Here is a 13,518-nt window from a genome sequence, read left to right as displayed (position 1 = left end):
GCCAAAGTTGAACAAACCCTCAGCCAAACACAGTAAAGAACCTCATAGAATCAACTGAATATTAAAAATATAAAATATATGGCCATCAGCTCATGCTTCAGAATTGGGTTTAAAATTGTTGAAGCTATTTATCTTTCAAAGAGAGATTATTTAGATTGAACTCTCTTACCTTGTAACTTAAATACGTGAGGAGCATTGTCTCCAGATAACCAATTAAAGCCACTGTAACCTGTGGAGAGAAATTAATGACAACAATAAGAATTCATTTGCTTTCCTGCTTGATAAAGATAAATGCAAACCTGGTGTATTGTCCTCTTAAACAATGGAGCAAAAACAATCTGCGTTATTCCAATGTACAAGAATTCATCAGTTGTAATTACTGCTGTGTCATCAGTCAAAATAGCTGCCAATCTGCCTCCGGCCTTGGAAATTGAATCTTACAGTCTATTTTTTTTTCTGAATCTAATTACAGTTGGAGCCTTGTTTTTTAAAATAACGAAATGATTTTTCTTTTTAATTTTTTCTGTTGTGCCTCTACATCCTCTCCTTTAATTCCACATTTCATTTGCTCTATTATGGTTGAATTAAATTAAATTTAATTGATTTGGAATCTGCACGTGTCAATGAGGATTCTTCAAGCTGTTTGTTAAATTCCTCATTGCTTTTCCCACTTTCAGGTAGTGGTGAGATCCCTTTCTGATGAGAAACCAGATTTGAAGAACTCTGGCCAGAAGTACACAGAGGAAGTGGTCAGCTAGGTTCTTTCCAGGTGACTCAGAGGGTTGTGGCTGTATGGAATGGGCTTCCGGAGGAAGTGGTGGAGGCTGGCTCGATTTTATTATTTAAGAGTAAATTGGATAGGTATATGGATAGGAGGGGATTGGAGGGTTATGGTCTGAGTGCAGGTAGATGAGACTAGGTCAGGGAGAATGGTCGGCGTGGACTGGTAGGGCCGGACAGGCCTGTTTCCATGCTGTAGTTGTTATATGTTATATATATGTTATATGTTATATGATATATATTTTCCACTGACCGGAAAATCTGGGGAATTTTCACATTACCTATTTTCACTATTAAAAATCCTTGTCAAAGAAAATAGAAACAGAGTTGAACACAGAACATAACACGGTGCACTTCAACCCACAATGTCTGTGCCAAACACAATGCCAAGTTCAACTTGGCATATTCCCTGCCTGCATGTGATGCACACCCCTACATTCCCAGCATAACTATGCGCCTATCCAAAAACCTCTTAAATGGCACTATCGCATCCACCTGCACCATGGCAATCCGTTCCAGGCACCGATGGATTAACACAGGTCCCATCACAACTGTTGCCTTGATTTAAATCTAATTTATATCATAAGGTCATAAGGAATAGGAGTAGAATTAGGCCATCCAGCCCATCAAGTCTACTCCGCCATTCAATCATGGCTGATCTTTCTCTCCCTCCTAACCCCATTCTCCTGCCTTCTCCCTATCACCTCTGATATCTGTACTAATCAAGAATCTATCTATCTCTGCCTTAAAAAATATCCACTGACGGTCTCCACAGCCTTCTGTGGCAAATAATTCCACAGATTCACCACCCACTGACTAAAGAAATTTCTCCTCATCTCCTTCCTCAAAGAACATCCTTGAATTCTGAGGCTATGACCTCTAGCCCTGGACTCTCCCACTATTAATTGGATTTTTTTACAAAACTTCTGTGTATGTTCAGTTTAGTCATGTTTGAGTGAACAATTCGCAGACACTTCAAACCTGCATTAATTAAGCACAAAAAGGCAGGCAGACCTTCTGTAGTGTAATCAGTTTTTAAAAAAAATTCAGGCTGATGAACAAATCACTTTAAGTGAAAAATCGGAAAAAACTGCAAATGTTAGAAATCGGAAAAACCCCATAAAATGCTTGAAACACCCAGAAGATCAGATGCAACTGTGGAAAGAAAAACAGTTCATGTTTCGAGTCTGAGACTCTACACATTGAGTTTATATTAGCATGGTAATTGGTATAATGAAAGTTTGGTATTTTGAGATTGGATAAAGTACATTTCCTGAACACAAGATAGCAAGTTCTCCACTTCATACATAAGTATAATTCATGTAAGGCTTCATCCATATAATCATAATTAATATAATTATATGAAATAGTGATCATCTTCCAGCCACACACAGGCACGAAGAAATTCTTGCCCATGTTACATTTATTCCAGGAATGAAGGGAGATGGTCACTGTGAATCTTCTGCCAAACATGGAGGAAATCCCAGCTACACAATGGCAAGATGTGGAGTTCGAAAATATATATGAAGTTGGTTTAATATTTTCCCGCAATGGAAAACACCTTTCGGTGAATGACTAATCACATGTTCGGGAATTTATCAGCAAAGGTTAACTTTAGCTAACTAGATAATGTGAATCAATCACATCAATATTTAGATAGGGTTCATTATTAATTTTAAATAATGCTGAAAATATGCAGTGTAGTTGCAAGTAGGAGTTTGATCTGCCATAAAATATTTAAATCGTAATCCAGGATAATTAATTACATTTATCTCATGGAGAGCATGAATAATATGCTATTAAACTCATCAGCTTGTGGGCGGCACAGTGGTGCAACAGGTAGAGGTGCTGCCTCACAGCTCCTGTTCTCCAGGACTTTGGTGCTGTCTGTGTGGCGTTTGCATGGTCTCCGTGTGATTGCGTGGGTTTCCTCTGGGTGCTGTGGCCCACTCCCACCTCTTAGAAATGTTCCAGTTGGTGGAAGAATTGTAAATTATTCCTAATATAGCTGGAAATTCAGAAGGAAGAATTGTGGGCATGGGAGGAGATTACATGGAGAATGGAATTGATGGAATTGCTGTGGGGGCCAGCAGCAAGGACTGAAAGGGTCAATTAGTCTCCTGCTGCTAGTGTGTGAATAAATCAAAATCGGGTAAATCAAAATTCATCTTCTGACTTTGTGTTTTATAGTCCTGTAGTGAAAATGCATTATTGCCTCTTAGCCTAGAGACAGTCTTGTGCTTGCGAGGAATGGGTTACAGGCTACATTTTATGCACAGTATGACTGTAACATCGACTGTAGCCTCTGCTCAGATGAGACTGAAGTGGTCAATTCACAACCACTGAAAATGCATGAGGTGATCACATCTTTCAAATCAATTCCCCAAACCAGGGAAGGTGATACAGGCAGATACGACAGTCCGCTCCAAGTGAATAGAATAGCACATTTAAACAAGAGTCAACATCACAAACTTTGGAGACTGGAGTAAATCTTCCCTGATGTCAGTTAGCTGTTATTTTATTTCACTCACCTGAATTCCCCACAGTGGTAGACTTCTGTTTACCCAAAGTATAGGTGCCCTGTAAATATAAAAACAGCAAGCATTGGACCCTAGTAGCACTTTCAAATATCAGAGTCATAACCAGTCAGCCATATTCACCCAGAGTTGTGAATCTGTGGAATTCTCTGCCACAGAAAGCAGAGGAGGCCTGTTCACTGGATATTTTCAAGAGAGAGTTAGATTTAGCTCTTTGGGCTAATGGAATCGAGGGATATGGGGAGAAAGCAGGAACAAGGTACTGATTTTGGATGATCAGCCATGATCATATTGAATGGCTCGAAGGGCTGAATGACCTACTCCTGCACCTATTTTCTATGTTTCTATTCCAATAACTAAGATTAAAGCTGGAAATCTATCAAATATCTCACAACTTTATCCATCACACAAACGAAGATGGAAACAGATGTCACAGTGTTTAGATTTATGATCAAATATAAATCAGATGCCTGAGAGTTTGGAAAAATGAAATGGCAATCACTTTGACTGCTTCGGGCACCTGAGCTACTTGTCCAACAAATATTCTACAAAAGGGACTGCAAAATATAGACGTATTAGTCTACACTGAGCTTACCTGTGGTTAATTAATTGGTGTTTGGTGAACAAAAATCCATTTTGGGATGTGAAATTTTGTACTAAGTTAAACCATTTAATTTTACTATAAGGGAATAATTCAGACTTAAGAGGATCACTAACAATCAATACTGCATAAAGTGAAAAAATGCCTTTTCTCCTTATAAGGGAGTGAATCACATAAGAGCAAGTTCTCTTTACAACCCAGTAGTTGTGAGTTTTTGCCTTAACACTGGTTAAACCTCATATTTCGCTTGGGCAGCTTACAGCCCAGCGGTATAAACATTGACTTCTCTAACTTTAGATAGCTCCTCTGTCCCTCTCTTCCCCTCCCCCTTCCCAGTTCTCCCACTGTCTTCCTGTCTCCACCTATATCCTTTCTTTGTCCCGCCCCCCCCTGACATCAGTCTGAAGAAGGGTCTCGACCCGAAACGTCACCCATTCCTTCTCTCCAGAGATGCTGCCTGACCCGCTGAGTTACGCCAGCATTTTGTAATACCTGGTTAAACATCAGATCAGTATAGACTTCATTGAATGCATGGAAAAGCATACCATGGTGTAGATCTTCCTGATGCATTTTTTTTTGCAGTTAAAAAGTATTAAGTTCCTTTATATTCCTTCCTTTATAATCATAACTGTTTGGTTAAAAGTAACAAGTGAAAAAAAATTGTCCATTATGAATCTATTCAAAAGGAGGAAGGGAAGGCAGGTTTGCTAGTGCGACACCTGTGGCTTTAAACTAAGTAGTAGGGGGGAGGGGTTAACAAATTGTGAATATGAAGATGAGGTTAAAGGGAATACAGCAGATATTGCAGAAGACTCTCGAAAGAATGGGAACAGAAGTTCTAGAGGGGAAAAGAGATTAAGGGCAGGGCCATTTGTGACCGATGTGAGAGGGGAGGTAAATACAGAAGTTAAAGTGTTGTACTTAAATGCACGTAGTATAAAAAATAAAGTGGATGAGCTTGAGGCTCAGTTAGTCATGGGCAAGTATGATGTTGTAGGGATCACTGAGACATGGCTACAAGAGGACCAGGGCTGGGAACTGAATATTCAGGGGTACACAACGTATAGAAAAGCAGACAGGTGGGCAGAGGGGGTGGGGTTGCTCTGCTGGTAAGGAATGATATTCATTCCCTTGCAAGGGGTGACATAGAATCAGGAGATGTTGAATCAGTATGGATAGAAATGAGGAATTGTAAGGGTAAAAAGACCCTAATGGGAGTTATCTATAGGCCCCCAAACAGTAGCCTCGACATAGGGTGCAAGTTGAATCAGGAGATAAAATTGGCGTGTCACAAATGTAATGCTACGGTGGTTATGGGAGATTTCCACTTGCAGGTAGACTGGGAAAATCAGGTTGGAAATGGACCCCAGGAAAGAGAGTTTGTAGAGTGCCTTTGAGATGGATTCTTAGAACAGCTTGTACTGGAGCCTACCAGGGAGAAGGCAATTCTGGATTTAGTGTTGTGTAATGATCCTGATCTGATAAGGGGACTAGAGGTAAAAGAGCCATTAGGAGGCAGTGATCACAACATGATAAGTTTTACTCTGCAAATGGAAAGGCAGAAGGGAAAATCGGAAGTGTCAGTATTACAGTATAGCAAAGGGGATTACAGAGGCATGAGGCAGGAGCTGGCCAAAATTGACTGGAAGGAGGCCCTAGCAGGGAAGACGGTAGAACAGCAATGGCAGGTATTCCTGGGAATAATGCAGAGGTTGCAGGATCAATTTATCCCAAAGAGGCGGAAAGACTCTAAGGGGAGTAAGAGACACCTGTGGCTGACAAGGGAAGTCAAGGACAGCATAAAAATTAAGGAGAGGAAGTATAACATAGAAAAGAAGAGTGGGAAGACAGAGGATTGGGACTCTTTTAAAGAGCAACAAAAGTTAACTAAAAAGGCAATACGGGGAGAAAAGATGAGGTACGAGGGTAAACTAGCCAATAATATAAAGGAGGATAGCAAAAGTTTTTTTAGGTACGTGAAGAGGAAAAAAATAGTCAAGGCAAATGTGGGTCCCTTGAAGACAGAAGCAGGGAAATTTATTATGGGGAACAAAGAAATGGCAGACGAGTTAAACCGTTACTTTGGATCTGTCTTCACTGAGGAAGATACACACAATCTCCCAAATGTTCTAGGGGCCGGAGAACCTAGGGTGATGGAGGAACTGAAGGAAATCCACATTAGGCAGGAAATGGTTTTGGGTAGACTGATGGGACTGAAGGCTGATAAATCCCCAGGGCCTGATGGTCTGCATCCCAGGGTACTTAAGGAGGTGGCTCTAGAAATAGTGGAAGCATTGGAGATCATTTTTCAATGTTCTATAGATTCAGGATCAGTTCCTGTGGATTGGAGGATAGCAAATGTTATCCCACTTTTTAAGAAAGGAGGGAGAGAGAAAACGGGTAATTATAGACCAGTTAGTTTGACATCAGTGGTGGGGAAGATGCTGGAGTCAATTATAAAAGACGAAATTGCTGAGCATTTGGATAGCAGTAACAGGATCATTCCGAGTCAGCATGGATTTACGAAGGGGAAATCATGCTTGACAAATCTACTGGAATTTTTTGGGGATGTAACTAGGAAAATTGACAGGGGAGAGGCAGTGGATGTGGTGTACCTCGACTTTCAGAAAGCCTTCGACAAGGTCCCACATAGGAGATTAGTGGGCAAAATTAGAGCATATGGTATTGGGGGTAGGGTACTGACATGGATAGAAAATTGGTTGACAGACAGAAAGCAAAGAGTGGGGATAAATGGGTCCCTTTCGGAATGGCAGGCAGTGACCAGTGGGGTACCGCAAGGTTCGGTGCTGGGACCCCAGCTATTTACGATATACATTAATGACTTAGATGAAGGGATTAAAAGTACCATTCGCAAATTTGCAGATGATACTAAGCTGGGGGGTAGTGTGAATTGTGAGGAAGATGCAATAAGGCTGCAGGGTGACTTGGACAGGTTGTGTGAGTGGGCGGATACATGGCAGATGCAGTTTAATGTAGATAAGTGTGAGGTTATTCACTTTGGAAGTAAGAATAGAAAGGCAGATTATTATCCGAATGGTGTCAAGTTAGGAAGAGGGGATGTTCAACGAGATCTGGGTGTCCTAGTGTATCAGTCACTGAAAGGAAGCATGCAGGTACAGCAGGCAGTGAAGAAAGCCAATTGAATGTTGGCCTTCATAACAAGAGGAGTTGAGTATAGGAGCAAAGAGGTCCTTCTACAGTTGTACCGGGCCCTGGTGAGACCGCACCTGGAGTACTGTGTGCAGTTTTGAGGAAGGATATTCTTGCTATTGAGGGCGTGCAGCGTAGGTTCGCTAGGTTAATTCCCGGAATGACGGGACTGTCGTATGTTGAAAGGCTGGAGCAATTAGGCTTGTATACACTGGAATTTAGAAGGATGAGGGGGGATCTTATTGAAACATATAAGATAATTAGGGGATTGGACATATTAGAGGCAGGAAACATGTTCCCAATGTTGGGGGAGTCCAGAACGAGGGGCCTGTAGTGGCCTGGCGGAGGCCAGAGAAAAGGCAAGATGCCAGGCAGTGTTTAGTTAGATTCTTTATTAGGCTGTGAGCTGGTGCCCACAGCGTAGTTCTCCCAGGGATGATCCACGCCTTCCCTTGGTCTGGCTTTTAACCCCTTTCACCTGTCCGTCACGTAACGAGGGGGCTGACCCGAGGAGTGGCCTGATCCGCCACAGGACCCCCCCCAAGAACCGGAGGTACAAAACGGACAGGAGGGCGCACGAGGCGACCAGCCCGGGTGCGCACCGTGACCGGCGCAGGGACCGGCGACTGACCGACAGGTGGAGGGGTCGTAGCAGACACTGGAGGGGGTAGGTTGGACGGGGGGCGACCGCGCGGGCGGGGCTGTGCAACCGGCACCGGCCGATCAATGTCCACGTGTGCCGGCTTCAGCCGTGCGATCGAAACAGTCTCTCTGCGACCCCCCATGTCCAGAACGAATGTGGCCGAGCCGTGTTGTAGGACCCGGAAGGGGCCCTCGTACGGCCGCTGGAGAAGTGATCGGTGTGCGTCCCTGCGCAGGAACACAAACTGGCAGTCCTCCAGAGCGGCAGGGACGTGTGGCTGGAATGTCCCATGACGTGATGTGGGCACAGGTGCCAGCCTGCCCACCGTCTGCCGAAGACGTTGCAGGGCGTCAGAAGGCTGCTCCACTCGACCCTGCGCTGGTGGGATGAACTCCCCGGGAACCGTCAAGGGGGCCCCGTACACCAACTCGGCGGAGGAGGAGGCCAAGTCCTCCTTGGGTGCGGTGCGGATCCCCAGCAAAACCCACGGCAGGGCGTCCACCCAGTCTGGGCCCGTGAGCCGAGCCTTCAGGGCAGCTTTCAGCTGGCGGTGAAAGCGTTCCACCAACCCGTTCGACTGTGGATGGTACGCCGTAGTGTGGTGTAGGCTGACACCCAAGAGTCTTGCCATGGCCGACCACAGTTCCGAAGTGAACTGTGGCCCCCGGTCGGATGTAATGTCCAGTGGCACCCCGAACCGGGCGATCCAGTGCGCCGCCAAGGCCCGCGCGCAGGTGGCCGTCGAGGTGTCTGCCAGCGGAATGGCCTCCGGCCACCGCGTGAAGCGATCTACCACAGTGAAGAGGTGGGTCATGCCCCGGGACGGCGGCAGCGGCCCCACGATGTCCACATGAATGTGGTCGAAGCGCTGCCGAGGGACACGAAACTCTTGCAGAGGCGCACGCACGTGTCGCTGGATTTTTGAAGTTTGGCACGGGATGCAGGTACGTGCCCAGTGTGCGACCTGCTTACGCAGCCCGTGCCACATGAAACGGGAAGATACAAGGGCCACCGTCGCCCGAATGGAGGGGTGAGACAGCTCGTGGAGCACCTCGAATACCCTGCGACGCCAGACGACAGGGACGATGGGCCGCGGCAGGCCAGTGGAGGTGTCGCACAACAGTGTTGTATCCCCGGGGCCACAGACAATGTCCTCCAGCTGCAGGCCGGACACGGCTGTACGATAGGCGGCCATCTCCTCGTCCCCCAGCTGTGCGGCTGCTAGGGCGGAATAGTCGATCCCCCCGGCCATTTGTAGGACGGCATGGATCACGGGTCTAGACAGGGCGTCGGCCACCCTGTTGTTTTTTCCCTCCGCGAACCGAATTGAGGTGGTGTATTCCGACACATAAGCCAATTGTCTCTGTTGCCGCGCAGACCACGGATCCAAAACCTTGGCGAACGCAAATGTGAGTGGCTTGTGGTCTGTGAACGCGGTAAAGGGTCTCCCCTCTAGGAAGTACCGAAAGTGGCGTACCGCGAGGTAGAGGGCGAGGAGCTCCCGGTCGAACGCGCTGTAATGCCGTTGGGCCCCGCTGAGGTGCCTGCTAAAGAAGGCGAGTGGCCGCCAACACCCGTCGATGTGCTGCTCTAGCACCGCACCGACCGCCACCTCCGAAGCGTCCACGGTCAGGGCGGTTGGGGCATCCTCCTTAGGATGGACGAGCATCGTGGCCCTGGCCAGGGCCTCCTTAGCCTGCTTCGTCATCCCACTCGACCTCCTTGCGGCGACCAGCCATGAGGTGGAAGAGTGGGCGCATAGTTCGGGCTACCGACGGCAGGAAGCGGTGATAGAACGAGACCATCCCAGCGAATTCCTGCAGGCCCTTGACAGTGGTCGGTCGGGGGAAACGGCGGACAGCTTCGACCCTGTCCGGAAGAGGTACCACCCCTTGTGGGGTCACCCGATGGCCGAGGAAATCGATGGCCGTCACCCCAAAACGGCACTTGGAAGTGTTGATGGACAAACCGTACTCGCTGAGGCGTTTACACAGCTGGCGGAGGTGGGTGCAGTGCTCCTGCTTCGAGCGGCTGGCCACGAGTACGTCGTCCAAGTAGACAAAGACGAATTCTAGGCCACGGCACACACAGTCCATAAGCCGTTGGAAGGCCTGTGCGGCGTTCTTCAACCCGAACGGCATCCGTAGGAACTCGAATAGGCCGAACGGGGTGATGATGGCAGTCTTGGGGATGTCATCGGGGTGGACCGGGATTTGATTATATCCGCGCACAAGGTCCACCTTGGAGAACACGGATGCTCCGGCCAGGTGGGCATTAAAGTCCTGGATGTGCGGAACCGGGTACCTGTCGGGAACGGTCGCGTCATTTAAGCGCCGATAGTCCCCGCACGGTCGCCAACCCCCGTCCGCCTTGGGGACCAAGTGGAGTGGTGACGCCCACGGGCTATCGGAAGGGCGCACGATGCCCATTGACTCCATCTGACGAAACTCCTCTCGAGCTAGACGGAGCTTGTCTGGAGCGAGACGCCGCGCTCGGGCGTGCACGGGTGGCCCGGTGGTGGGGATGTGATGTTGCACCCCGTGCTTGGGAGTGGAGGAGGAGAAGTGGGTTTCCACAATGTCCGGGAAGTCCGCCAGGATGCGCGCGTACGTCGCATCCACGAACGACAGGTGTCCGACGTTGGGGGAGACCGGCCTCAGCGTGCTGGAGTGCACCAGGCGCTGCCGCCTGACATCCACGAGCATGGAATGCGCCCGCAGGAAGTCGGCGCCCAGCAGCGGCTGGGAAACATCGGCAATGATGAACCGCCACGTGAACCAGCTGTCGCCGAAGTTAAGGGCGAGCTGGCAGACCCCGTAAGTGTTGATGGGGCTACCGTTCGCCGCAGTGAGGAGGGGGCCGCGTTTGCCCGTATGGATATCGGCGGTGGAAGGAGGTAGGACGCTCACCTCTGCTCCAGTGTCGACGAGGAACCGACCCCCGGTGCGGCGATCCCGAGCGAACACGCGATGGATCTGGCCGGCCGCCGAAGGGATCACTGACGGCCGGCCCTCGCGTTTCCCGGAAAGGCACAGGGTAGGCGACATTGCTTGGCGTTCGGTCCCCAACGACGGTGATAATAGCACCAGCTTTTGCTGGTGTCCGGTGGTGGTGCAGACTGGGATGCCCACCAGCGACCTCCGGTGGTCTCCAGCGGTATTGGAGGTGGTGCTGCTTGGGCCGACCACCAGCGACCTCTGGTGGCGTCTGGCTGAATTGTCGGCGGGCCGTGCGAGAAGGACGTGCCGGCACCGGGGTTCCCGATGGCGGCCGGATTTCGCCGCGGGGGTCGCCCTGAAACGGGGTCGACGGCGGCCCCAGCTTGCTGTTGGCCTTCCGACGCCGCGGAAAAGACGGCTAGGGCTGCCAGGTCCTCCCGACGGGACATCCAGATTTGGTCAGCGCGCTCGCCCAGCCGCTGCGTGTCGGTGAAGGGGTCCTCTGCGAGCTGAGAACGGAGGTCGACGGGGAGCTGCCGCAGGTAGGCCTGCTTAAATAAGAAACAGGGCGGGTGGTTGCCCATAAGGGCGAGCATGTCCTCCAGAAGGGCCGACGGCCGTCGGTCCCCGAGCCCCCCCTGGCTCATAACGCGAGTTGCCCTCTCGGCGTCGCTGAGGCCGAACCTCCTGATAAGGAGTTCTTTAAGGCCCTTATATTTGTCATCCGCGGGGGGGTCATTAAGGTAAGGCTTTACTCGCCTTGCTGTCGCCTGGTCCAGGGCGCCGACGACGTAAAAGTACTTCGTCAAGTCGACGGTTACCCCTCGCACAGCAAACTGTGCCTCTGCCTGCTGGAACCAGACCTCAGGCTCTTCGGTCCACAGGGTCGGGAGTTTGAGGGAGACGGCCTCGAGGTCGGCAGGACCGAGGGCAGCAAGACCAGGTTGCGCGAGGGCGGCAGGACCGGGTTGCCCATTGTTCGACATCACTACGTGTGATGTCCGTCGGGGTCACCAATGTAGTGGCCTGGCGGAGGCCAGAGAAAAGGCAAGACGCCAGGCAGTGTTTAGTTAGATTCTTTATTAGGCTGTGAGCTGGTGCCCACAGCGTAGTTCTCCCAGGGATGATCCACGCCTTCCCTTGGTCTGGCTTTTAACCCCTTTCACCTGTCCGTCACGTAACGAGGGGGCTGACCCGAGGAGTGGCCTGATCCGCCACAGGCCACAGTTTAAGAATAAAGGGTAGGCCATTTAGAACGGAGATGAGGAAGAACTTTTTCAGTCAGAGAGTGGTGAAGGTGTGGAATTCTCTGCCTCAGAAGGCAGTGGAGGCCAGTTCGTTGGATGCTTTCAAGAGAGAGCTGGATAGAGCTCTTAAGGATAGCGGAGTGAGGGGGTATGGGGAGAAGGCAGGAACGGGGTACTGATTGAGAGTGATCAGCCATGATCGCATTGAATGGCGGTGCTGGCTCGAAGGGCTGAATGGCCTACTCCTGCACCTATTGTCTATTGTCTATTGAATACCAAAACTTTGTTATCAGAAATGTATCAATAAATTTAAAGATTTCATTTATCAAGTTATCTGGCCTCTCTCTCCACCTCCCTGTTACAGAATTCTAATGAATGCACATTTCATCACAAAGTATTACTTACCAATTGATAACGAGATTAGATGTTGGACGCGAGGTGTAATTCTGCTTTGAACATCCCCAACTGAGAGGAAAGAAAAATCAATAAAGACACAGAAAGCAGCAGCAGCGAGGTTAAAATACTTGTACAAAACATTATACAAAGCCAAATGTCCCAAGGTACTGGTACAAATAACTAGTACTTAAAAACTAAAGGGAGACAACAGGAGGTTTAAATAGGAAGGCAGTCTATAGGAAGCACCTGCAGGTCGATGAGTTAGTAGATGGAGAGATATTTTGGAGAGTCAACTGCCAAAACAGCTTCTGTATGGAGAACTGTGTCAGGGCAAGCGCTCAGTAGGAGGTCAGAAGAAACGGTTTAAGGACTGCCTCAAAGTGTCCCTCAAAGACTTGGACATCAACCTCAGCACTTGGGAGTCTCTTGCTCTGGACCGTCCAACCTGGCGTAGCAAGCTCGCAACAGGAGCCCGTGCAGCAGAGAACAGACGCACTGCAGAGGCCCAGAGGAAACGCACCGCGCGCAAGGCCCGGGCTACCTCCACTTCCACTGCAGCAGCCATCCACTTGTGTCCTACGTGTGGGCGTGCCTTCCGGGCCCGGATTGGCCTCACCAGTCACTTCCGGACCCACAGTCACCAATCCTCCAACTGAAAGTGAAGTCATGGTCATCTTCGAACCCGAAGGACGAACAACAACATTTTGGAGAATGAAACTGTGGAAAGAGGCCACTCGGCATACTTCATCAGCTGATTGGAAGGGAACAAAAATGTAATCTGATACTACAGTGTCCTGGGAAGTGCTGTGCTGATTGAGGCACAGTCTTATCATATCATATCATATACATACAGCCGGAAACAGGCCCTTTCGGCCCACCAAGTCCGTGCCGCCCATCGATCCCCGTACATTAACACTATCCTACACACACTAGGGACAATTTTTACATTTTACCCAGCCAATTAACCTACATACCTGTACGTCTTTGGAGTGAGAAGACTCATAGACACAGAGTCGTACAGCACGAAACAGCCCCTTTGGCAGAAGTCATCCATGCCGAACAACATGCCCCATCCAAGCTTGTCCCATTTGCCCGTGTTTGGCCCATATCCCTTTAAATCTTTCCTGTCCATTCAAAGTATCTTTTAAATGTTGTTATTTTACCTGCCTCAACAACCTCCTCTGGCAGTTCATTCCAAATACCC

The 13,518-nt window shown here is 49.1% G+C and overlaps 1 protein-coding gene across 8 annotated transcripts in view; it reads right to left on the bottom strand.

The window, feature by feature from the left end:
- Positions 1 to 13,518, bottom strand: part of LOC144608490 (potassium channel subfamily T member 1-like) — a 291,806-nt gene that overhangs the window by 124,392 nt on the left and 153,896 nt on the right. For all 8 annotated transcript variants that reach the window (XM_078426315.1, XM_078426319.1, XM_078426320.1 and 5 more), the window contains 3 exons: positions 12,324 to 12,383; positions 3,312 to 3,360; positions 170 to 229 (listed from right to left, as the gene is read on the bottom strand). In XM_078426315.1, coding sequence (XP_078282441.1) covers positions 170 to 229; positions 3,312 to 3,360; positions 12,324 to 12,383 — 169 coding nt within the window. The remainder of the gene's footprint in view (positions 1 to 169; positions 230 to 3,311; positions 3,361 to 12,323; positions 12,384 to 13,518) is intronic.

The sequence above is a fragment of the Rhinoraja longicauda genome, chromosome 31, assembly GCF_053455715.1.
Source record: "Rhinoraja longicauda isolate Sanriku21f chromosome 31, sRhiLon1.1, whole genome shotgun sequence".
NCBI classification, from domain to species: Eukaryota; Metazoa; Chordata; class Chondrichthyes; order Rajiformes; family Arhynchobatidae; genus Rhinoraja; species Rhinoraja longicauda.
Note: the sequence above shows the minus strand (reverse complement) of the source record. Positions and strands in the feature narration are given on the sequence as shown.